General features: G+C 49.2%; 3 protein-coding genes and 1 long non-coding RNA gene across 5 annotated transcripts in view; 1 reads left to right on the top strand and 3 right to left on the bottom strand.

The window, feature by feature from the left end:
• The window catches only part of LOC128409029 (zinc finger protein OZF-like), a 120505-nt gene that overhangs the window by 83519 nt on the left and 13843 nt on the right, over positions 1–23143 (top strand). The gene's annotated exons all lie outside the window — the stretch shown is intronic.
• Positions 3872–21842, bottom strand: LOC128408774 (zinc finger protein with KRAB and SCAN domains 7-like). The gene is made up of 7 exons (XM_053378795.1): positions 21522–21842; positions 20168–20245; positions 19584–19685; positions 17201–18556; positions 9802–10442; positions 6951–7077; positions 3872–5514 (listed from the first exon to the last, which is right to left on the bottom strand). The coding sequence occupies exons 1-7, from the start codon at positions 21622–21624 to the stop codon at positions 4118–4120; spliced, it is 3804 nt and encodes a 1267-aa protein (XP_053234770.1). The 5' UTR covers positions 21625–21842; the 3' UTR covers positions 3872–4117.
• On the bottom strand, positions 6540–13195 carry LOC128409113 (zinc finger protein 397-like). Of its 2 annotated transcripts, XM_053379340.1 has the most exons (3): positions 13083–13195; positions 9802–10492; positions 6540–7077 (listed from the first exon to the last, which is right to left on the bottom strand). In XM_053379340.1, the coding sequence occupies exons 2-3, from the start codon at positions 10456–10458 to the stop codon at positions 6778–6780; spliced, it is 957 nt and encodes a 318-aa protein (XP_053235315.1). In that variant the 5' UTR covers positions 10459–10492; positions 13083–13195; the 3' UTR covers positions 6540–6777. The 2 variants fall into 2 exon arrangements, with proteins under 2 accessions (XP_053235315.1, XP_053235316.1); XM_053379341.1 differs by lacking the exons at positions 6540–7077; positions 13083–13195 and adding an exon at positions 8249–8324 and having other exon boundaries at positions 9802–11194.
• Positions 14981–16561, bottom strand: LOC128409182 (uncharacterized). The gene is made up of 2 exons (XR_008329190.1): positions 15940–16561; positions 14981–15270 (listed from the first exon to the last, which is right to left on the bottom strand). It is a non-coding gene; the product is annotated as an uncharacterized LOC128409182 (long non-coding RNA).

Here is a 23143-nt window from a genome sequence, read left to right as displayed (position 1 = left end):
CCCTCATTTGCACCCAGACCAGGCACCCAGATGAGGCTGAAAACGGCCAGAACGCCTTCGCCCTTGCTCTGCAAATAGCCTCTGCCTCCTCTGCTCACTTTCTCGACCCAGAAAGGCACTTAATGAGTTAAGGGAACAGAGTGCTGCAACTGTTCGCATTCCTAGACAACTTGTAGTGAGGGAAAAGAGGACTGCCAGCTACATTTCCCCATGTTGCACCCCCTCCTGGCAAAGTGGGGCAATAACAGCAGGGGGGAAAGCAATTTAAGAAGGATATTAACAAGCTGGGAGATGCAGAGAAGGGTGACCAACATGATCAAGGGTCTGGAAACAAATCGTATGAGAAATGGTTGATTGAGGGAGCTGGGTATGTTTAGCCTGGAAAAGAGGAGACTGGGAGGAGATAGGATATCCCTCTTCAAATAAATCAAGGGCCGTCCCATGGAGGAGGGAACAAGCTCGTACTCTCCTGCTCCGGAGGGTAGGACACGAACCAATGAAGATTCCCGCTAAACACCAGGAAGAACTTTCTAACAGTGAGAGCTGTTGTGGACTCCTTCCTTGGTGGCTTTTAAGCAGAGGTCAGACAGCCACCTGTCATGGATGCATGAGCTGAGATTCCTGTATTGAGGGGGTTGGTCTAGAGGACCCTTGGTGTCCCTTCCAACTCTACAATTCTATGGTGCTATGTTTTTTTTAAAAATATCAATTGTGTGTTATATAAAATACACATATAACTTAATATTTTTAAAAATCAGTTTTTATTGGATCTTTTAACAAACAGCAACAATGAGGTTAAGCCTGCCTGTAGCCCATACAGTCAATGTCCACATCAGTTTGACACTGCAAAAAGACGACAATATCCAAGCTTACAGGTGTATTTCTCCAAAAAAGGTCACAATTCTATGATTCTATAATTCTATACTGGGCAGTGCAGATTTCCTGAAGGTGCAAAAGGGGGGGCGGGATAAAGGAAGAGGTTCATGTTTGTAAATGAAGAGCGTCTGCGTTACATCGAATCAGACCACTGATCCACCCAGCCTAGTATTTCCTAGGGGCGGGGGACCTTCATGAGCCCAAACCCCACGGAGTTCCTTGGGCAGAGTGGTTGGTTGCTAAATTACTCTGGAGAACCAGTGTGGTGTAGTGGTTAAGAGCGATAGACTCGTAATCTGGGGAACCGGGTTCGCGTCTCCGCTCCTCCACATGCAGCTGCTGGGTGACCTTGGGCCAGTCACACTTCTCTGAAGTCTCTCAGCCCCACTCACCTCACAGAGTGTTTGTTGTGGGGGAGGAAGGGAAAGGAGAATGTTAGCCGCTTTGAGACTCCTTCGGGTAGTGATAAAGCGGGATATCAAATCCAAACTCTTCTTCTTCTTCTTAACAGGAGACACCTGAAAACCCTCAGCACCCTTAAACAAACGACAGCTCCCAGCACGATCTGGCGGAAGCCATGACTGTTTATTGTGACATAATAGTGCTTTAAATGTACAGTACAGATGGGACCTTTGTTGGATATCACCCGTACTCACTTCATAGGGTGCCTTTGAATGCAACAAAGTCTACAGCCTAATAAGCAATAGCTAGGACACGGCTGAAATACGACATTTAATCTTTTTCATTCACAGATACAGTAATACACCAGAATCTAAACTGCTTCCAAAAAATTTCCAAGCCCCTTTAGCAATTTGTATTTGCCTTTCCCCGATAAACACTGGCACCTGGTGATGAATGTAACTGAAGTTTAAGTTCGAGTTTCCAGTTCAACCCCCAAAAAAGCTCGCAAACACTTGCTAGTCTGCACAATTTATTCTGCCTCTACTAAGTTGATGGGAGAGACAAAGAGCTACTCAAGTCCCTGCACCAAATATTGGAGGGCCCTGAAATTTCACTCAGTGCAACCAATTTAGACTAATCCCAACCTCTGAAGGACTAGAAACTTGGTAAGCCTAAATTCTCTGGATTTAGTGTGGCCCAGCATATAACGTTCTAATGCTCACTTGTTTTATGTTTGAAAGTGCTTCTTCTCACTGTGTGTGTTCCTCAGCAACATTTGGTTAATGTACAGTGGTACCTCGGGTTAAGAACTTAATTCGTTCTGGAGGCCCGTTCTTAACCTGAAAACTGTTCTAAAACTGAAGACCACTTTAGCCAATGGGGCCTCCTGCTGCTGCCGTGTGGCAGTGCGATTTCTGTTCTCATCATGAAGCAAAGTTCTTAACCCGAGGTACTATTTCTGGGTTAGTGGAGTCTGTAACCTGCAGCGTCTGTAACCTGAGGTACCACTGTACTGAGCTGGTCCACTGCTCTCTAGATCCCTTCCTTGCCAGAAGCTGGAAGCAGGCTATGAAGAGAGGAGCTTGCCCCCATTCCACTCTTGAGGAGGAAAAAGAAGTTTCTGGATTGGCTACGCTAAGCTACTTGGCACTTAAATCTGTGCTTTTAGTAGTCAAAGCACTTCTCGGTCAACCTTACGATCGTGAGAGGTAGGCCGGTGTTATCGCCCTCTGCACTGAATGTGGCAGCAGAGGGCAGGTTGAGGATGAAGGAATAAATGGCTTCCCTCAGGCCACTGAGTGAACCTGTGGCAGAGGCGAAGCTTGAATGGGGGAATCTGCTGTGACAGTTGCTGTTTCTCAGACCAAACTACCTCGCCGGACTGTTGCAAGGCTGAAATGGGAAGGGTGCAGAAGAGAGACATGACTCACACCCAGAGCTCACCGGAAGAATGACAGGATAAGGAAAACGTAATTAAATGAAAATCCTACAGCTGCAAACCTCCGCTGCACTCAAAGGAGGGCTTGTGTGTGGTGAGGCTCTGGCAAGGACACAGTACAGGCTAGTCACATCACGCATAATTCTGGGAACTGTAGTTTGTTAAAGGTGCTGTTAAGAGGCCCCTCACAGAGCCACAGTTCTGAGTCCCGTGTGAAGAGGGATTATGAAACCGCTCTGGGAATTGTAGCTCTGTGAGGGGGGAATAGGGGTTTCCTGACAACTTTCAATACCCACAGAAAACCACAGCTCCCAGAATTCTTTGGAAAAAGCCATGACAGCTTAAAGCACTATCAAAGCACCTAAAATGTGCTTTGGGAAAGAAAGAGACGCCCAAGATGCTTGTGGAGAAAAATAAGGAGAGGCCTTGTCTTGGCTGGATGTGTAAGGCCAGGCTGGTTTACTTTGCAGGGACATGAAAACCTGCCTTATACAGAGTCAGAACTTTTGTCCTTCTAGCTTAGTATTATTGACACTGATGCTCTCCAGAGTTTCAGATCCAATCCCTAGGCAGGCCAAGGACTGAACCCAAGACCTTCTGTGCCCAAGGGAGATGCTCTGCTACCGAGTTATGGCCCTTTCTAAAGAGCACACTTTGTTTTCCATGCGAATTGGTTGCAGAATTGCGGCTGCAACCACTACACTACACCACCAACTGAACACCTTGTGTGGCGACGGCAGCCACAGTTTGAGCGACAAGTCTTAGGCCAAAGATCTGCAGGAATCTGTGTGAGATGCTGATCACATGAAGGAACGACGCCAGACTATAATACAGGGGTCAGCAAGCTTTTTCAGCAGGGGGCCAGTCCACTGTCCCTCAGACCTTGTGGGGGGGCCAGACTATATTTTGAGGGGGGGGGGGAATGAACGAATTCCTATGCCCCACACATAACCCAGAGATGCATTTTAAATAAAAGAACGCATTCTACTCGTGTAAAAACACCAGGCAGACCCCAAAAATAACCCAGAGATGCATTTTAAATAAAAGGACACATTCTACTCATGTAAAAACACGCTGGTTCCCTGACCATCCATGGGCCGGATTTAGAAGGTGATTGGGCCGGATCTGGCCCCCAGGCCTTAGTTTGCCTATATAATATATCAGAGATTAGGAAGAGTAGATGTGGAACTGGGAAGGCTGGGCCTTAAGTTGTGAAGATGTGAACGGCAACAGAAAAAAGAAAGTGTGAGGGGAATCTCTGTGGTCCATCAGCGATGTTCTCTACTAGTCCAAGTAGTTACACAGGTTCTCAGGTTGGACCTGCCCTAAAAACTGAAGTAATAAGTTCTCACAATCTCTCCTGCATTAATTTCTGCCTCACCAAGTATATGATTCCATCCCTTATGTGCTTTCTGCCATGTACAAGGTGGCTTCGACTCTGGATGAATCCCTTTCCAGTGTCAGACCATGTAGATGGTTCCTCTCATGTTTAAGGAGGGATGCTTTATGACTAAACCTTTTCCCACAGTCTGTGCACTCAAACGGTTTCTCTCCCGTGTGGCTTCTCTGATGATTAATAAGGTTTGATCTCTGGCTGAAGCTCTTCCCACATTCCAGACACTCGTACGGCTTCTCGCCCGTGTGAGTCCTCTGGTGGCCGATGAGGAATTCTCTGCGGCTGAAGCTTTTCCCGCACTCCGGGCACTCGTACGGCTTTTCGCCCGTGTGAATTCTTTCGTGGATCCTAAGAACCGAGTGGCAACTGAAGTTCTTCCCGCAGCTGGAGCACTTGTAAGGTTTATCTCCTCGGTGCGTTCTCTCGTGCGACGTCAAGCTCGAGCTGTTGCTGAATGATTTCCCGCAGTCAGTGCAGCTGTATGGCTTCTCTCCCGTGTGGATTCTCTGATGATTAAGAAGGTTCGAGCTCTGGCTGAAATTCTTCCCGCAGTCTAAACACTTATACGGTTTTTCTCCAGTGTGAAGCCTCTGGTGACGAACAAGGCTTGACCTAAAGCTGAAGTTTTTCCCACAGTCTGTACACGCATACGGCTTCTCCTCCTGTTGAGGATCAGCGGGCTGTGGGAATTCTTTTTCACTTTCTGAGAATTTAGATGGATTCTCTCCGGTCTGGTCTCCTTCTTGTTTTCTGGGGGCTGAGCTGGAAATAAAGCTTTCCCCACAACTGGAACATATATAAAGGCCGTTTCCAGTAAGATCAGAGCCCTGGCTGAATTTGTGTCCGCATTCAGAGCACTTATAGGGTTTCTCTCCTGCAGGGATTCTCTGAGGATCACTAAGATGTGCTTTCCCACTCAAGCTGGTTCCACAATCCATATACAATTCTTCTTCTGCTTGGACGTTCTCCTGCTGAGAGGTCGATGTCCAACTTTTTGCACCATCTGTATCCTGGCGTAGCTTTTTCTCAGTTTGTGTGTTCTGGAAATCAAGGGTTTGGCTGAAGCTTTTTCCACATCCAGGGCTCATCCTAGTATTCTTGTCTTTCTGCTCTCTCTCCTGGAAGGTGTTGCGATTTAGGAGTTTGTTACCATCTCTCTCCCAAATCAGTTTTTCTCCTCCTCTCCGCCCTGGGTAGCTTCCCTCCTTCCTGTCTGCCCTTTGCTGACTTTTCGGCACATTTTCCACTTGAGGAAATGGGGGAAAATCCCATTTGGCTTTGTCCAATGAGCCACCAGAAATTTCTGCCTGCATCGATGCTCCTGGTTCAAGAGGCTTCTCATTTTCAGCCACTTTCCTGTCACCTGACAGAAAGAGAACACAATCGTGACATGAGTGACACCCTGCTGTGGAAACTTAAGCCACATTCGCACCCTATGTTTAAAGCACTACAATGCTAATTTAAACAGCCATGCCTTTCCCTAAAGAATTCTGGGAGTTGTAGTCCATTAAGGGTGGTTAGGAGACCATTTTCCCTCACATATTCCCCTCACAGAGCTACAATTCCCAGAGTTCCTTGCGAAGAGGGATGGTCAAGCCACTCTGTAAATTGTAGCTGAGTGAGGGGACTAGGGATCGCCTAGCAACTCTCAGCACCCTTAACAAAACACAGCTCCCAGAATCCACTACTGCTTCCTGTCACTGCAGATTGCCCAATCAACAAGGGTGCCGAGGAAGTACAAGGGCAGACATAGCTGTCATCCCCATTCAAGGCGTCCCCCTTCACCACTCTCCAAAAACTCCACTGCTAATTCATTTCCTGTTTAATGATTTCTTCTAGCATCTTCTTATGCTTCCTGCTGAACTTCAGGTGCATGACTAATAAATACTACTACTGGGTGGCGCAGTGAGTTAAACCACTGAGCCTCTTGGGCTTGCCAATCAGAAGGTCGGCGGTTCGAATCCCCGCGGCGGGGTTAGCTCCCATTGCTCGGTCCCTGCTCCTGCCAACCTAGCAGTTCGAAAGCATGTCAAAGTGCAAGTAGATAAATAGGTACCGCTCCAACGGGAAGGTAAACGGTGTTTCCATGCGCTGCTCTGGTTCGCCAGAAGTGGCTTAGTCATGCTGGCCACATGACCCGGAAACTGTATGCCGGCTCCCTCGGCCAATAAAGCGAGATGAGCGCTGCAACCCCAGAATCGGCCACGACTGGACCTAATGGTCAGGGGTCCCTTTACCTTTACTAGTACTACTACTACTTTCTTGTTTAACCAGGCATTTGAAGGTGGTTTTTGCTTTTTTCACACATTTTTATTGTTTGATCGCCCCATTTTTTGTGTATTGCTTTTTGTGCACACTGCTTAGAAATGCCAATAATTAAGCAGCCATAAATGAATGAATGAATGAATGAATAAATAAATAAATGTACTTTACCGGGTGCTCCAGTTACAAGCAAAGCCTATGCCAGTGGTCAGGAACCTCTGCCCTGCAGGCCTGATCAGGCCCACGAGGTCTCCTCCTTTGACCCATCAGGCAGTTTGGGCCAAGCTACACCCAATTGCCCTGCGCGCATCATCATGCCTGACATCAGGTGTGGGGCGGGGAAAGACACGGCTGAGCCAATAAGGGGGGGGGGTTGCAAACACCACCAATCAGCTGAGTGGCATCACCTGCAATTCCCCTCCCATCCACAGGCGCTGATTGTTGGCACTTGCAAAACGCTATGCCTTTTGCCCGCAGGATTCGAATTCAGACCACGCAAGCAAAAATGGGTCACCGGACGTCCTTGTGATGCCAGGGGGTGGACAGCTGAGCAGCATCGGGGCTCTGAAGCATTACCTAGTGGCAGGTGGGGGTCTCCATCACCCACTGGCTGCACTTCCATGTAGGGCCGTGCCTTCGTAATCTCCGAAGAGGCGAGTTTGGCTTTGGGGGGACCGGTTGCCTTCTTAAATGGCTCCGAAATCTGAAACACAGTGCAGGACACGGTAAGAAGATCTGGAAGACTTAAGACTGTTTGGAAAGAAAAAGGCCTTCCTGGATCAGGACCAAAATCTGTCAGACCTAGTAGTATTGTGGTCTCAGCAGTAGCCAACAAGGTGGGGTTAGGATCCTCAGCAACAGCAACAGGGACAGCTAAACTGGTGAGCTCTCCTTCATGGGATGTTTATAAGCAGAGGTTGGAGGGGTTCCTTAGCTGTGATTTCTGCCCTCTGCCCTGATCTGCAGCAGCTGCCTTTTGGCTGGGTGGCTTCAGTATATCTGAAGGAGCATCTCCACCCCCATCGTTCTACCCAGACACTGAGGTCCAGCTCCGAGGGCCTTCTGGCGGTTCCCTCCCTGTGGAACGCCCTCCCATCAGATGTCAAAGAGAACAACAGCCACCAGACTTTTAGAAGACATCTGAAGGCAGCCCTGTTTAGGGAAGCTTTTAATGTTTGATGTATTACAGTATTTTAATATTTTTCTGGAGGCCGCCCAGAGTGGCTGGGGAAGCCCAGCCAGATGATCGGGGTATGGTATAAATAATAAATTATTTATTATTATTATTATTATTATTATTATTATCATCATCATCATCATCATCATCATCATCAAACCAAGCAACAAAAAATCATTAGGTTGCCATGGCTGACTTCCAGGCAAGGGAGGGGAGTGTTGGTGTTTGAGTTCTGCTTCTTTCTTTTCTTCTTTTTTTAAATACTTTTATTTTGCTTTAAACAAATACAGATAAAGATAAACAACCAAAATTACAAAAGAAAAATCCTTAATAATAGTAATAACGGAAAAGCTAAAAAACTACAAAAAATATCAACGTACATGGCACAGAACATAAGCCATTATGAGAAAGAAAAAAGAAAAAAAGGAAAAGGAAAGGGGGGGGAGAGAAAAAGAAAAAGTAAAAAAGGGGGGGAAGAAAAAAGAAGAAAAAAAGAAGAGGCAAAACACAAGGAGGCTCATCTATTGTACACTTCCATCAAGGTCACAACAGATCATTGTTCTTATCAATTCTCTCTATCTGCATTCCATAGAATCCCGCATCTTGGTATCAGGGAACATTTCCCAATGCGGTATTATTCTAAACATAACCAGGTCTTTCTTGATGAACCCTTGTCCCCTAGGTAATTATTTAAACATTCCCATTCTTTTAGCTGCTGGTTTGTGGGTGGAAGTGCGGTTTGATCATTGGTGCATCGCCAAAGTTTTCTATTGCTGTTAAGAGGGAAGGGGGCGGGGCTGTATTGTGGGCTATTACACCTTGCATGGGTTTTGCATGAATTTTCTTTTCTGTGGTAAAATAAATTTATGCCTACGTATCTTGAGGTAAGCTACTTGGAGTCTTTGAAGGTAGCAAGCAATTAATCCTTTTTAATAATAATAATAAATGAGACACAGGGAGGCCATAAGAACACAGGAAGAGCCCGCTGGATCAGGCCGATGGTCCAGAATCGTGTTCTCACAGTGGCCAACCAGATGCCTGTGAGAAATCAGCAAGCAATTGCCATCTTGGCTAGAAGCCATTGATAGCCCTCTCCTCCCTGAAATCATGTTCTGGTTCAAAGTTTTATAGAAAACCCAACCTTCAGCAATGCCACTCCATACCTGAAGGAGTGTCTCCACGCCCATCATTCAGCACCGAGGGCCTTCTGGCGGTTCCCTCATTGCGAGAAGCAAAGCTACAGGGAACCAGGCAGAGGGCCTTCTCAGCAGTGGCACCCGCCCTGTGGAACGCCCTCCCATCAGATGTCAAAGAGATGAACAACTACCTGACCTTTAGAAGACATTTGAAGGCAGCCCTGTTCAGGGAAGTTTTTAACGTGTGACACTTTGAAGTATTTTTAATCCTTGTTGGAAGCTGCCCAGAGTGGCTGGGGAAACCCAGCCAGATGGGCGGGGTACAAATAATAAATTATTATTATTATTACAGTGGTACCTCGGGTTACATACGCTTCAGGTTACAGACTCCGCTAACCCAGAAATAGTGCTTCAGGTTAAGAACTTTGCTTCAGGATGAGAACAGAAATCGTGCTGCGGCGGCGCGGCGGCAGCGGGAAGCCCCATTAGCTAAAGTGGTGCTTCAGGTTAAGAACAGTTTCAGGTTAAGAACGGACATCTCGAACGAATTAAGTACTTAACCTGAGGTACCACTGTATATTATTATTATTGTTATTATTATTATTATTATTATCTGTCAGGGAACTGCCATCGGAACGAGAGGAGGAGGAGGGGCTCCACGACGATGCTGGAGAGGGGCCAAGTAGGGAGAGAGTTGGGGAAGAAAATCAGCGCGACACCAGGGATGGAGGGGGGCCAATGGGGGAAGCGGAGAGCAGGCTCAGAGACTCTTCACTGGACACCAGCGGAGAGAGCACAGGTCCTCCGCTACCCACGCCCACCCTGCGCAGAAGGCTTCCGCGCAGGGAGGCTAGGAGGAGACTGGGCGTCAAACAACTTTTATGTTGGAAAAGGTTGAAGAAACGCCCACTGTCGGATTCTGCCAGCGACTGAGCAGCCACGAAGTGAGGGGCTGTCCAGCCAGGAAAGGTTTAACCAGGCCACCTACCCAGGAGTGGCGGCAACTTACGCACGAGCAACCCCATAACCATTACATTATCCCACCAAAGTAGGCAGAGCTGCCGGCATTTCGTCAGTCACCTGAGACGGCCAAAGTTAACAAAATTTTCCTCACCCGACGCTCCTGCATTTCGACCTCCTCCTTCCAAAGTAAGAAATCTTCTGCCAGGGCCACCGCCTTGGCGCAGGTCTCAGGGCCATCGCCCCTAACCCAGCCCTGCATTTCTAAAGGCAGGATGTCCAGGAACTGCTCCAGAATCACCAGCTCCAGGATCTGCTCCTTCGTACGAGAATCAGGCTTCAGCCACTGGCGGCACAGGCCCTGGAGCTTCCGCAAAACCTCCCGGGGTCCCTCGTCCTCCCGGTAGCAGAATTGCCTGAATCGCTGGCGTTGCCTCTCCTTTTCCAGAACCCCTCCTTCCACGCTCAGTGAAGAACTCTGACTTCTGGGGACTTTTCCAACGAGACCCAGCAAAGTCTGAGACTCCAGCTTTCCTCTCGGCCCACGGTTGCCGTCGGCGATGGCCTTCGGCGATGCTGAAGATAACGCCACATCGTCCCGGCCTACAAATCCAGGCACCTGGGATTTGCCTCTTTCTGATGCAGTTCCCTCCTGGGATTTCTGCCACTCCCAGTGCTGGACCAAGTCTTCATCTCGCTCCCCTTTAACCAGCTCTATGCCGACACCAGACAGAAACCTCCCAACCTGGCCGAGATGAGGGTCTCTTCCTCCTTCCTCCATTTTCTCCCCTGGAACTGGCACAAGCGACATTCTGGTCAGCCACTTTTATTCCTGGCCGTGCACCCTGTCTGGAAGAAGTTGAAATGAGAATCAAATAAAAGCACCCACCCACCCACAAAATGGATCGAACCAAGAGTCCATTTGGCCCAGAGTTCTCTTCCTGGCAAAGGCCGGCTATATGACAGGACTTCGCTGCTGTCGCCGTCCGTCCCTCCCACTTCCCCATGGAGGTTCCATTCAGCCATTGCTCCTTCTATTTCCAATGTTCAAAGCACAAGTGTCAATCTTTACATAGCCAAAAATATATATCGGCAGGCTTGAGGAAACCCCAAGGTTTGCAAATGGTTCAAAAATATTCAGGCAGTTTAAAAAAATGTTTTTTCAAAGGTGAGGGGAAAAACCCCCTGAAATACTCCACTGAATTCTGAACATGCTCAGAGGCCATGGAAGGCTGACTGACTGTTGGGGAAGGTGGCTATCACAGCTCATAGCCTTTTGATTGGCACCTTGATAAACAAGTCCCAGGCCATTGTGGCTGTCATTACTCAGTTCTGAATAATGCAAACATTATTTCCATTTTGGCAAGGGCAAAGAGTAGAGAAATAACTCTTAGGAGCTGCTGTAACTTGCCACGGTTTTTAATGCGCTTTCAGGAGGACCCTTTTCGGAGCTGTTTTCCGCTTCCGTAGCCACGCAGGGTGGGGACCCGACCCACCCAGATGCACACTTACTCCCCCCACAGGAGAGTAGCCAGGATTTTTGTTGAGGGGGGGTGTCTTTTGTTGGAGGGCAGAACATCAGCTAGCTATGTATTTTCAGTGATTTTTATTTATTTTGGGGGTAGCTACCCCTCCCTGGCTACGCACATGCCTGGGAGTAAGCCCCACTGAGCCCAGCAAAATACTTACTACTTGAGTAGTAATTGTGCCAAAAATGGGAGCACAAAGTCTCCTATTTACATGGGAACGAAGCCCCCCGAATTCAATCATACACGCTACTTTGTAAATTGGGTTTTCCGATTCTTGAAACAAATAATGTCAGAACCTGTTTGTGCGTGGAGGGGAGATACGCAGAAAACAGCTGGGTTTGGCAATACTTGGGACACAACCTGGTGCAAAATCTGCCTGCCTGCCTGACGTGTACAGGTAAAACTATGGAGTATGGGGGTGGGGTGGGGGGAGCCAGCCTTGCCCCTTTCCTTTCAAGTAGCCTGAAAGTGAAATAACCAGTCCAGCCAAGTTTTGGGTTCCTCCCCCCACTCCTGGTAGGCTGGCATCCTTACTTGCCCCTGCTTGTTCTGCAATCGTGTGGGGAAGACTTGCCTGGCTGGAAAATTAGCTAGTCTGGCCTCAGGGCACTGTCAAATTGGGGGCAGGGGGTGGAGATGGGAGGGGGTGTCTCCTTCAGAGAAGCATAAATATGCTTCTAAACATTTTTATTGTTAATAAATTATATAAGAATAAGTATACCTGACCTGTATCTTAATATGTGATTTCATTTCACACTGTATATTGTTTTGCGTCTGTGGCAGGGAGGAACAGTCTGGGTTTTATCCCCAGGTCCCTTCCAGCTCTGTATCTGTGGGGGTAGAATCTATAAGGGGAAAACTTGCCTAACCAGTTCTTTTTATTGAAGTTGGCTGGCTAGCCCAGCTGGTTAGAGCAATAATGTCTTTGCCTGGCGCAGAAAAGGCTTCAGAGAAGAAGCCAGCCAAGGCGCTCTGGGGGAGGCCATTTCGCAATCATATTCCCTATTTAGTACCTTTTCCCTCCAAAGAGTTCAGGTCCTACCCTCAAAACAACCCAGCAAGGTAGGTCAGGCTGAGTGACTGCAACTGGCCCCATGGGGCCCCGTGAGCTTCATGGCTAAGAGCAGGGATTTAAAAACTGGCTGGTTTTCCCTGGCGGGGGTGGGGTGAAATCCACCACTCAGCATAACCCCAAACCCCATCCATACACACATACCCATAAGGAAACCCCACTGAGATCAATGGGTTTACTCCCAGGCAGATGAGTACATGGGCTGCAGTCCACCAAACGCACCCTTACTTAACTGTGTGTGTGTGAGTCTCATTGAACTCAATGGCGGGCTCCCCAGGCGCTTCTGCAATCCTAAGCAGGCTGCAACCCTATGCAGGCTGACTACCACCAAGCGGTGACTTGCAGCACAAGTCTACCCCTACCAAATTCATCGGGGCTTAGTCCCATGTGAGCAGGCTCGGGCTGGCAGCCTTGCCTCAGAGTAAAGACGCACCAGGATGGGCCCTTCCGTGCGCAGCTCAGTCAGTGGAGCAGAACACTCTTAATCTCAGGCTCGTGGGTGGCCACGTTGGGCAAAAGATTCCTGCATTGCAGGGGGTTGGACTAGATGACCCTTGGAGTCCCTTCCGACTCTACAATCCCACGATTCTTCGCCCCAAACCGATCCCCTCGCCTTCCCCTCTCTCTGCCCATCCGTGCGCCTTGCTCTGCTACACGATCCGCGGATGGGAAAGGAGGACTGGGGAGAATTCTTTGGAGACCGTCCCCAGCCCGGGTCGTTGGCCGACACAGCTCCATCCGTCCACGGCCACGGATTTCCTGCTTGGCGGCTCCCTCTCCCTCTTGCTGCTGCAGCTGGGGGGTCCCACCTCCCTCCCGGGCTCCTCCACTCACCTTTACCTGGCGAGATTCCCCAACCTTGTGCGCCCCCCGCGCATCGCAGGTCCAGCGCGCGGGCGCCTCCAGGTCGCTCCCGACAGGAAAGGGATCTCTCTCTCTCTCTCTCTCTCTCTCTCTCTCTCTCTCTCTCGGAGGGTAGGTGGGTGGGGTTGAAAGCTGGCCAGAGAGATCGCAGGCTCCTAGAGAGACCGAGTTGAAGAAGGCGAGGCCAACTCCTCCTTCCTCCTCCTCCTCCATCACCGTGGGAAAGCGCCCATTATATTTCCCACCCTTTTGGATAACTGCGCAGGGCGCTTTCCCTATCCTTTTTGCATCGCTTGAGTGAGCGTTTCTTTCCAGCTCCAGGTCATATAGAAGGCATTACACACCCACACACACCCAGATCAAAACCTCTGTTAAAAGAGACAGCAGCAGGTCAGCCGGTGCGTTTTTTTGTTTTTTGTTTAGCCACTTGGCGACCTTGTTCACACGCTCAGTAGTTCCCTAGGGGGAAAAAGATGCTCAAACGGTTAAACAAGCAGAGCTGAAATTCCTAGAGAGAGAAAGCAGGAAACGTGTGATTGGGTAGCTGCGATAATAAAAAGAGGGAAATGAAAGGAACGAAGCAGGAGGCTTTTTCCTGTCCCTCCCCCTTTAGGGAGAAATGCCTTTTGGGTGCAATTGTGGGCTGCAGATCCTGGCCCCCGGAAGGGGCTGGACAAAGTAGGTTAGTGGGAGCCGAAGAGGGGATATCTGAAGGGTCTGGAGTGGCAGAAGAAAGAACACCCGCCCCATGACTGGTGCAAGAAGAGGGAGTCGGTGGGGTTACAAACACAGGCGCTCCAGAGAGCAGGGAACTTCTTGCTACGCTGAAAATCAGGAACTGACTAAACAACATCCTGTAATAAACGAAAATCTGCCCTTATTCCCTTATGGGGGACACAAGAGCCCTTATAGAGTCCTTTGCAGGTTCTCCATCGGGCGGAGGGAAGAACAGAGGCCAACCAGAGAATATTGAGAAGCAAAGCAGCTTGTAAGCCTGGTCTTTATTGAACTGTTGCAACAGGGTGCTCCCCTCACACGCAGGAGGATGGAGGAGGACCCGGAACCAAGGTGTGTCCACCCTTATATAGACATTTTAAATTGCCAGCCCTGGAGTCCAAGACCACCTCCAGAAACATCATACCTACATCACAGAAAGGGCGGGCTACAGCAGAAATCTGAGTGGGTTGTTTACCTCCTGTCTGGCAAGTTACCTGTTAATGCTCACTGGATTGATACCCTGGGGAGCCTGGCCAGTCTTTTGCAATGCTAAATACTGTACTTAGTTCCTGAGCCAAGTCACAGGCTCACACCCTATTCATACACAGACATACCCTTAAGACAGGATTTGTGAAGAAAAAGACAATGGGAGGCTTTTCCATTTGACTTTGCAGAGAAAACACCTGGTCAATTTGGGAGTAAAAAATGGCTTCATGGCTGTTCTCCTGGGCTGCTTCAGACATGTGGTTTATAAATTTATGTACGTGTTTGCTTGGTACATTATGAACATTTATTATATATATATAAGACCTCAATTCTCAAGTATACTGGGCCAAGGCCATTTAGGGCTTTAAAGATCAGCACCAATACTTTGAACTGTGCCTGGAACCTACTGGGAGCCAACATAGATCTTTCAGGACCGGTGTTATATGGTCTCGGCGACCGCTCCCAGTCACCAGACTAGCTGCCGCATTCTGGCTTAGTTGTAGTTTCCGGGACTGCATACTAAATCTCATTGAACTCAATAGGGCATATGTCTAAGTAGATGTGTACAAGACTGCACTCTGTGTGTTTTCTTTTCATCATGCTCCCGGGGGGGGGGCAGCTGCGTTAGTCTGGATTCAGTTAAAATAAAATAAAAATCCACAATGTCCGGCCAACAGATTTATTGTGACATTCATTTTCATGGTCCAGGACCCATTTTTGTCAGACGGAGGGATACTTGACCCCAGCATCTGGTATTCAGATACAATGCCCCTGCACGAGGAGGTTCTGTTTGGCTCTTTGCACACCTCTGTGAGTGTCTCTCACCCTCTTAAACCAAAGGCCTCTCTAGTCCGGCATTCTCCGTTTCCCCCAGAGGTTTGCTAAATGCTTCTGAGCACAATAACACTCTCCCACCCATGTTCCACAGCAGTTGGTACCCAGGGGCAGGCTGCCTCTGCTACTGTTGTTGTTGTTGTTGTTGTTTAGTTGTTTAGTCGTGTCCGACTCTTCGTGACCCCATGGACCAGAGCACGCCAGGCACCTCTGTCCTCCACTACCTCCCGCAGTTTGGTCAGACTCATGTTTGTGGCTTCGAGAACACTATCCAACCATCTCATCCTCTGTCGCCCCCTTCTCCTTGTGCCCTCCATCTTTCCCAGCATCAGTGTCTTCTCCAGGGAGTCTTCTCTTCTCATGAGGTGGCCAAAGTACTGGAGCCTCAGCTTCACGATCTGTCCTTCCAGTGAGCACTCAGGGCTGATTTCATTAAGAATGGATGCGTTTGATCTTCTTGCAGTCCATGGGACTCTCAAGAGTCTTCTCCAGCACCATAATTCAAAAGCATCAATTCTTCGGCGATCAGCCTTCTTTATGGTCCAGCTCTCACTTCCATACATCACTACTGGGAAAACCATGGCTTTAACTATACGGACCTTTGTTGGCAAGGTGACGTCTCTACTTCTCAAGATGCTGTCTAGGCCTGTCATTGCCCTTCTCCCAAGAAGCAGGCGTCTTTTAATTTCGTGGCTGCTGTCACCATCTGCAGTGATCATGGAGCCCAAGAAAGTAAAGTCTCTCACTGCCTCCATTTCTTCCCCTTCTATTTGCCAGGAGGTAATGGGACCTGCTACTGTAGGTACTATATATCCATCATAACTAGTAGCCACTGATAGCGTTGACCTCTGTGAATTTGTCTAACCCGCCGTAAGCTGCCCAAGTTGGAAGCCGTCACTGCATCATGGGGCAGTGAGTTCCACAGTTTAAGTATGCAATTTGTGAAGCAGCCTCGCCTTTTGCTGGTCCGAGATCTCCTGCCCTCTAGCTTCATTGGGTGTCCTGAGGTTTTAATATGATGAGAAGAGCAAGAAAAACGTCTCCCCATCCACTTTCTTCACGCTGTATAAACTTACAGACCTCTTATCATGTCTTCCCACCTTGTCTTACTTGCCTTTTCTATAATCTAAAAAGGCTTTCTGGGACCTTTCTGGGCAGTCCCTTGGTCGCTGTGACTGCCCTCGCCAGGGATTAAACTTCTGTCAGCAAGCTATGTGCTATATCACTGCGCTACAATCTTCTTTCATGACAGGTAATTCTGTTTTTGCTGAGGGGGAGAGGATTATGTACAGTGGTACCTCGGGTTACATACGCTTCAGGTTACATATGCTTCAGGTTACAGACTCCGCTAACCCAGAAATAGTACCTTGGGTTAAGAACTTTACCTCAGAATGAGAACAGAAATCGGTCAGCGGGAGTAAAGTGGTACCTCAGGTTAAGAACGGTTTGAGGTTAAGAACGGACCTCCGGAACAAATTAAGTACGTAACCAGAGGTACCACTGTATTCTTTTCTCTCCCAAATCGATAATGAGGGAAGAATGAAGGAAAATCCTCAGTTCTTAGAAAGCCTGGAGTGCCATTGCCATGTGCCCCTCACATTCTGAGACTAAAATTATTTATTTATATATATACACAGTCATACCTCATGTTACGTCCGCTTCATGTTACGTTATTTCAGGTTACGTCCTGCGGCGACCTGGAAGTACCGGAAAGGGTTACTTCCGGGTTTCGCCGCTCGTGCATGGGCAAAAACGCAAAACGACGTCATGCGCATAAGCGGTGAATCACAACCTGCACGTGCGCAGACGCGCCACTGCGAGTTGTGCTCTTTTCATGTTGCGAACGGGCCTCTGGAACGGATCCCGTTCGCAACCAGAGGTACCACTGTATACGAATGAAATGAAAAACACACACACACACACACACCCTCTTTGCCTGAAAGTTGACTGAGGTGACACACAAACTTCAAAAGCACATCACGCACAAATCACTTCACAATCTTTTTTAGGATCTGTACTCCCGAAACGGATGCCTGCCGTGTCCCGAGCTCAGCTTTTGTGCGGCTTCCCTGCCGTGTGGGTTCTCTCGTGAGCAGTAAGGGTGGAACTCTGGTTGAAGCTTTTCATGCAGTGGGAGCACTTGTAGGGCTTCTCCCCGGTGTGGATCCTCTCGTGCCGAATCAGGTGTGCTTTGTGGCTGAAGCTCCTGCCGCAGACCAGGCAGGTGTAGGGCTTCTCTCCCGTGTGGCTTCTCTTGTGTCTGTTAAGGTTCGACTTCCCGCTGAAGCTCTTCCCGCAGGCCGTGCAGGTGTACTGCTTGACCCCCAAGTGGCTCCTCTGGTGGCCAATCAGGTCCGTCCGGTGCTTGAAGCTCTCGCCGCAGTTGGAGCACTTGTAGGGCTTTCCCCCCGTGTGGATCTTCTCGTGGCGGAGGAGGTGGGCCTTGTGGCAGAAGCCTTTCCCGCACACCGAGCAGAGGTACGGCTTCTCACCCGTGTGGCTCCTCTCGTGCCTGGTGAGGTTGGACCTCCCGCTGAACCCTTTCCCGCAGACGGCGCATGCGTATGGCTTGTCGCCTGTGTGGGTCCTCTCGTGGATGACGTAGTCGGAGCGGTGGTTGAAGCCCTTCCCGCAAGCCGGGCACTCGTACGGCTTCTCGCCCGTGTGGCTCCTCTCGTGCGCGGCCAGCTTGGCGCTCTGGCCGAAGCTCCTCTCGCAGTGCGAGCATTTGTAGGGCTTCTCCGTGTGGGTCCTCTCGTGGGAGATGAGGGTGGAGCTCTGGCCGAAGCTCTTCGGGCACTGCGAGCATTTGTAGGGCTTCTCGCCCGTGTGGATCCTCTCGTGGCGGGTCATGTGCGCTTTGTGGCTGAAGCCCCGGCCGCAGGCGGAGCAGGCGTACGGCTTCTCTCCCGTGTGGCTCCTCTGGTGCCGGTTCAGGTTGGACCTCCCGCTGAAGCTCTTCCCGCAGAATGAGCAGATGTGGGGCTTCTCTCCCGTGTGGGTTCTCCAGTGAGCGAGAAGGTAAGACCTCACGTTGAAGCCCTTCCCGCAGAGCGAGCACTTGTGGGGCTTCTCCCCCGTGTGGGTTCTCTCGTGAGCGAGGAGGTACGAGCGCCCGTTGAAGGTTTTCCCGCAATGGGAGCAAGCGTATGGTTTCTCTCCTGCGTGGCCTCGCTCCTGGGAGAGGAAGTATTTTCTCCAGACAAAGGCCTTCCCGTAGTTGGAGCATTTGTAGGGCTTCTTGCAAACTCTCTTCCCTGCCTGGCTTCCTTGCTGCCTTTCTGCTCTGTACTGACTGGCTCTCCGGAAAACGCTCCCTTTGGCCACCGTCAACGATGCCCTCGTGGGCTCCGTGGGCTTCACACTCCCAGGCAGAAAATCCTCCTCTTCTTTGGCGCCGCCATTGCCTGTCAGAAGCAACAGGGAAATCAGGACACCGCACATCAATTCCCGCGCAAATGATCGTTCTGCTTAATGTATGGATTATGAGTTCCTGGGACTGGCAAGATGCTGACAAGTGTGTGTCAGCAGAAACAGGGCTGGAGTCCGACTCGGGAGCTGGGGCCAGTGATTTGTGGGGAACTATTCCAGTCAGGAAGGGGCACGGGTTGCGCTGTGGGTTAAACCACAGAGCCTAGGACTTGCCGATCAGAAGGTCGGCGGTTCGAATCCCCATGACGAGGTGAGCTCCCGTTGCTCGGTCCCTGCTCCTGCCAACCTAGCAGTTCAAAAGCACGTCAAAGCGCAAGTAGATAAATAGGTACTGCTCCGGTGGGAAGGTAAACGGCGTTTCCGTGCGCTGCTCTGGTTCGCCAGAAGCCGCTTAGTCATGCTGGCCATATGACCCGGAAGCTGTACGCCAGCTCCCTCAGCCAATAAAGCGAGATGAGTGCCGCAACCCCAGAGTCGGCCACGACTGGACCTAATTTTCAGGGGTCCCTTTACCTTTACTATTCCGGTCAGGAGGCAAGAGGCAGAGACAGGGGAAGTTTCAGAGCTGGGGTGTGGAGCCCAGGATGGATTGGAAGAAGAGGAAGAGGCAGGTCAGGAGGCAGGTGCTTCCCCACCTTCTCCAGCACCTCTGTCTCCCAGAAGCAAGAGGGGATTGAACAGGGATGAGCAGAGGACGTTTCCATGCAGGCACAGTCTCCCAGCAGGGAAAGGTATATTCTAGGCATCTAGTATTTTGATGTTTAGGTGCCGTCTGAAGACATTTTTGTTTTAAGAAGGGTTTCCCTGAGGGATGACTCAGTTAGCTATGGAAGAATACCATAGCCGATTAAAACTATTTTGTTGTTTTTAGAATTTGTGAGGATGGCTTTATTTTTTTTTAGTTTTTTGGTCTTTTTGTGTGTTCGTGTTTGGGTCTCGTACACCACTTTGATGGCTTGGAAGCGCTCCAGGAATTCGTTACATCATCACTGAATCCCTCACCTGGCTGGGCTCCTGAGACAGCCGCACTTCCCTGAGATGTCTGGAGACTGGAGAGCCAGGGCTCCTCTTCTGGTTCCACCTTTATTATCACACCAGTAAATCCTGGAGGAGCAGAAGGAGAAGATCAGGTGTTGAAATTCTGGCTCAAGGACTGCCAGAGTGGTGGTGGTGGGGGGCTGTATAAGTTGCTGGACTCCAGCTCCCATCAGCCACAGCCAGCATGGCCAACAGTCAGGAATGATGGGAGTTGTAGTCTAACTGCATCTGGAGGGCACCCTCTGGATTATCCCAGTCATAACTTGATAGGGTCAGAGGTACTGGCACTGACTCAGGTAGTGCAATTAGGTGCAATTGATAGCCTTATTAATCAATAGCCGGATTTGCCTGATCCCCTTTTAAAAGCCAGCTCAGTTGGCAGCCATCACATCTTAAGGGCTGTGAATGTCATAATTTGTGCTCTGTGAAGAAGGGCCTCCTCCTTTTGTCCACCCAGAGTCTCCCACCACTCTGCTTCTTAGTATTGCAAGGGGAGATGTGGGGGGCATCTCACAGCCAGACCCTTCCCTCTCTTGGAAAGGCCTCACCTTCCTCACAGCCTTGATACTCTGACTCCCAGGGCTCCTCCTCTTCTTCTTCCACCTTCACAGTCACCGCAGGAAGCCCTGAGGGAGGAAAGAGATCTAAGAGGACCTCCGGAAAGACACATCTTCCGGACAACCTCATCTTAATCATATTCTTTCTTTTAAGGATTTAATCCTGCCGAAAATAGGACCTTGGGTTTGTGTTCCATAAGACATGGCACAAAAGGAAATGGGATTGGGAGGGAGGAGGAAAAAAGGCAATCTTGGGCAACAATTAGACACATACCACCAGGTGGTTCTGCTGTTGCGGGCTGCCTCTGTTTCCCTCTAAGACATAGCCTTGCATTCAGACTCTCTCTTTCTTCACAGGGCAGCCGGTTCTGACAGCCTCTATTAAACAGTTCAGAACTTTAATACCTCAAGGACAACCTCTCTCCAAATAAACCAATCCAGACTCTGGATTCATCCTCTGAGGCCCTTCTTCGTGTTCCCCCTCCACAAGAGGTCCAGAGGGTGGCAACATGAGAACGGGCCTTTTCTAAAGTGGCTCCCCATTTGTGGAACGCTCTCCCCAGGGAGGCTCGTCTGACGCCTTTATCACATGTCTTTAGGCACTAGGCAATAATAATAATAATAATAATAATAATAATAATAATAATAATCCAATCCTTTGACTGATTAATATTCTACAGCCTTTAAATGTGTTTGTGGAGTGGGGAGGGGCTTGTTGTTTTGTTTTAACTTTTCGTTTTGTGCTTCTACCCAGTATTTTTAATCTTTTGAACTGCTCCGAAATCTTCGGATGTAGAGCAGTATATAAATTTAATTGATTGACTGAATAATGTGAGGGAAAAGAGGTGCCCAGCTCAGCAGACAAGCTTACTTTAGAATCACAGACACAATGGTGCTGCAGACACGAAGAATGCTATGGGGCATTCTCCTGGGTTCTAGAACATTCCAAGACTACAGAACCACTGGCGGGTGTGTGTGTGTTCGTTTCTGCCCCTGTGCTATCCTCCTCTCTAAGGATCAAAGCTACACATCAAGGCTTTCAAATGCCAAAGCCAACCTTTATTAAGGTTTTCTTCCCACAACGTTCAAATCTTGGGTGTTTCAAGGTTGGGGAGAATGTGCGAAACCTGGGGATGATCGACAGAAGAGAAGTGTGCCGCAGATTCAGAGTAAGTCACTGGGAGAGGGAGGGGGGAAGGCAGCAGGGCAAGCGGAGCGGCAGAGCAAATCCGGTGTTTCTATGGGTCCACAACGGACCAACCTCCCTGCCACCTCACCCTACAACACACTTGCTGAGGCGCTGGTGTTGTGGGTCCAGCCCACTTGGAGATCTGTTTCTGGTCACCTGTGCATCTTAGGGGAATCCACCCCTCACCTGAGCAGGAAGCCCCCACAGCCTTGTCTTCCTCCATGCCTCCACTATCAGGTTCGTCTTCCATCTTTACCATTACTTCAGGGAATCCTGATCAATACAGGGAAGGCAACAGTGAGTGCCAGCTAGTTTTCTGTGGAAAAATTCCTCTCGCCTCCCTCAATACATAACAGCTTTCAAATGAGGTGGCTTCTCCATTACCTCACCAGTGGTGTGGCCTGGAGCCTCATTTTCTTCCCTTCTTTGTTTTGTGCTACAGAACCCAAGCCTTCTCTCCTCCTCATTAAAATCCAGGATTCCCACTCGGGCTTGAAAACTGAAATTCCTGCTAAAGTGCAGAAGACGCCGACGTAATCACGTAGGGAATAATGTGAAATGCACCAGAGGGGTGTTCATTTTAACCTCCACATGTACCTCCACAGTTTGTGAAGGGTCTTGTGGGAAGCCCCACAGCCTGCTGGCTGAGCATATGGAGTTGTTGCGGGGTGGGGTGGGCCTCGATCCACAAGAGCTTACGCCACATTAAATCCTTCAAGATTCCAGGAGCCACAAAACGCTTTGTTGTTTTTTGCTGCCAGAGATGAATATGGCAACCCCACTGGAATGCTGGGAAACCAGGAATAGGCCTGCCCACAGATGATGGCAAAATTAGAGTTGCCATACATCTGGAATTTCCTGGACATAGCTGGAATACAGCAGTTGGAAGCAGAAATGACCGAAATGCCTGGGAAAATCCAGACATATGTCAAAAGTCTAGATTTTGCCAAATTTCATTTTTGAGATTTTGCACAACAACTTTGGCCGAAAAGAATACAGTGGTACCTCGGGTTACATACGCTTCAGGTTACAGACTCTGCTAACCCAGAAATAGTGCTTCAGGTTAAGAACTTTGCTTCAGGATAAGAACAGAAATCGTGCTCTGGCGGCGCGGCGGCAGCAGGAGGCCCCATTAGCTAAAGTGGTGCTTCAGGTTAAGAACAGTTTCAGGTTAAGAACAGACCTCCGGAACGAATTAAGTACTTAACCTGAGGTACCACTGTAATAAAAAAACAACCTCAACAACTTTGCCAAAAAAAGGTCCGAATTTTCACTTTCTGAAATACAGTGGTACCTCAGTTTTTGAATCTGGAAGACTGCTCAAGTTCTGAAACATTCAAAAACAAAAAACTCAACAGCTAGGCCTCAGGATCTTGCACTCAGTGGAAGCTGTGTGGCATGTTCGACTTCCGAGGTGTGTTCGAAAACTGAAGCATTTACTTCCGGGTTTACGGCATTCGAAAACCGAAATGTTTGTCAACGGAGACGTTCAGAAACTGAGGTACCACAATATGGCAACCCTAGCTAAATGGGTCCCAGTTTCTCGATAAGATCTTTCACCTGACTGGGCAGTTTGGGAAGTGCTGTTTTCCTCAGAAGTCTGATGATTCAGGGCCCAAGGTTCCTCCTCTTCCTTTATCCTCACGTCAGGGAACTCTGATCAAGAGAAAAACGTCAGAAGAAGAGGTACAGGAGGATGGTTCAATCATGAGTGGCAGGCAGTTTCTCTGCCTCCTCACATTCTGAGCTGCCCACATATTAAGGTCTGTATGAGAGGA

Source organism: Podarcis raffonei, chromosome 2 (assembly GCF_027172205.1).
Source record: "Podarcis raffonei isolate rPodRaf1 chromosome 2, rPodRaf1.pri, whole genome shotgun sequence".
Taxonomy (NCBI): Eukaryota; Metazoa; Chordata; class Lepidosauria; order Squamata; family Lacertidae; genus Podarcis; species Podarcis raffonei.
Note: the sequence above shows the minus strand (reverse complement) of the source record. Positions and strands in the feature narration are given on the sequence as shown.

Excerpts from the sequence above, each read along its gene's own strand:
- LOC128409113 (XM_053379340.1), bottom strand. The coding sequence starts at position 10,458 with ATGTCGCTTGTGCCAGTTCCAGGGGAGAAAATGGAGGAAGGAGGAAGA. Across the intron at positions 7,078-9,801 it reads TCGAAATGCAGGAGCGTCGG|ATTTCGGAGCCATTTAAGAA; the intron begins GTGAGGAAAATT and ends ACTGTGTTTCAG.
- LOC128408774 (XM_053378795.1), bottom strand. The coding sequence starts at position 21,624 with ATGGTAAAGATGGAAGACGAACCTGATAGTGGAGGCATGGAGGAAGAC. Across the intron at positions 20,246-21,521 it reads GATTCCCCTAAGATGCACAG|GGCTTCCTGCGGTGACTGTG; the intron begins GTGACCAGAAAC and ends TTCCTCCCTCAG. Across the intron at positions 19,686-20,167 it reads GTATCAAGGCTGTGAGGAAG|GATTTACTGGTGTGATAATA; the intron begins GTGAGGCCTTTC and ends CTGCTCCTCCAG.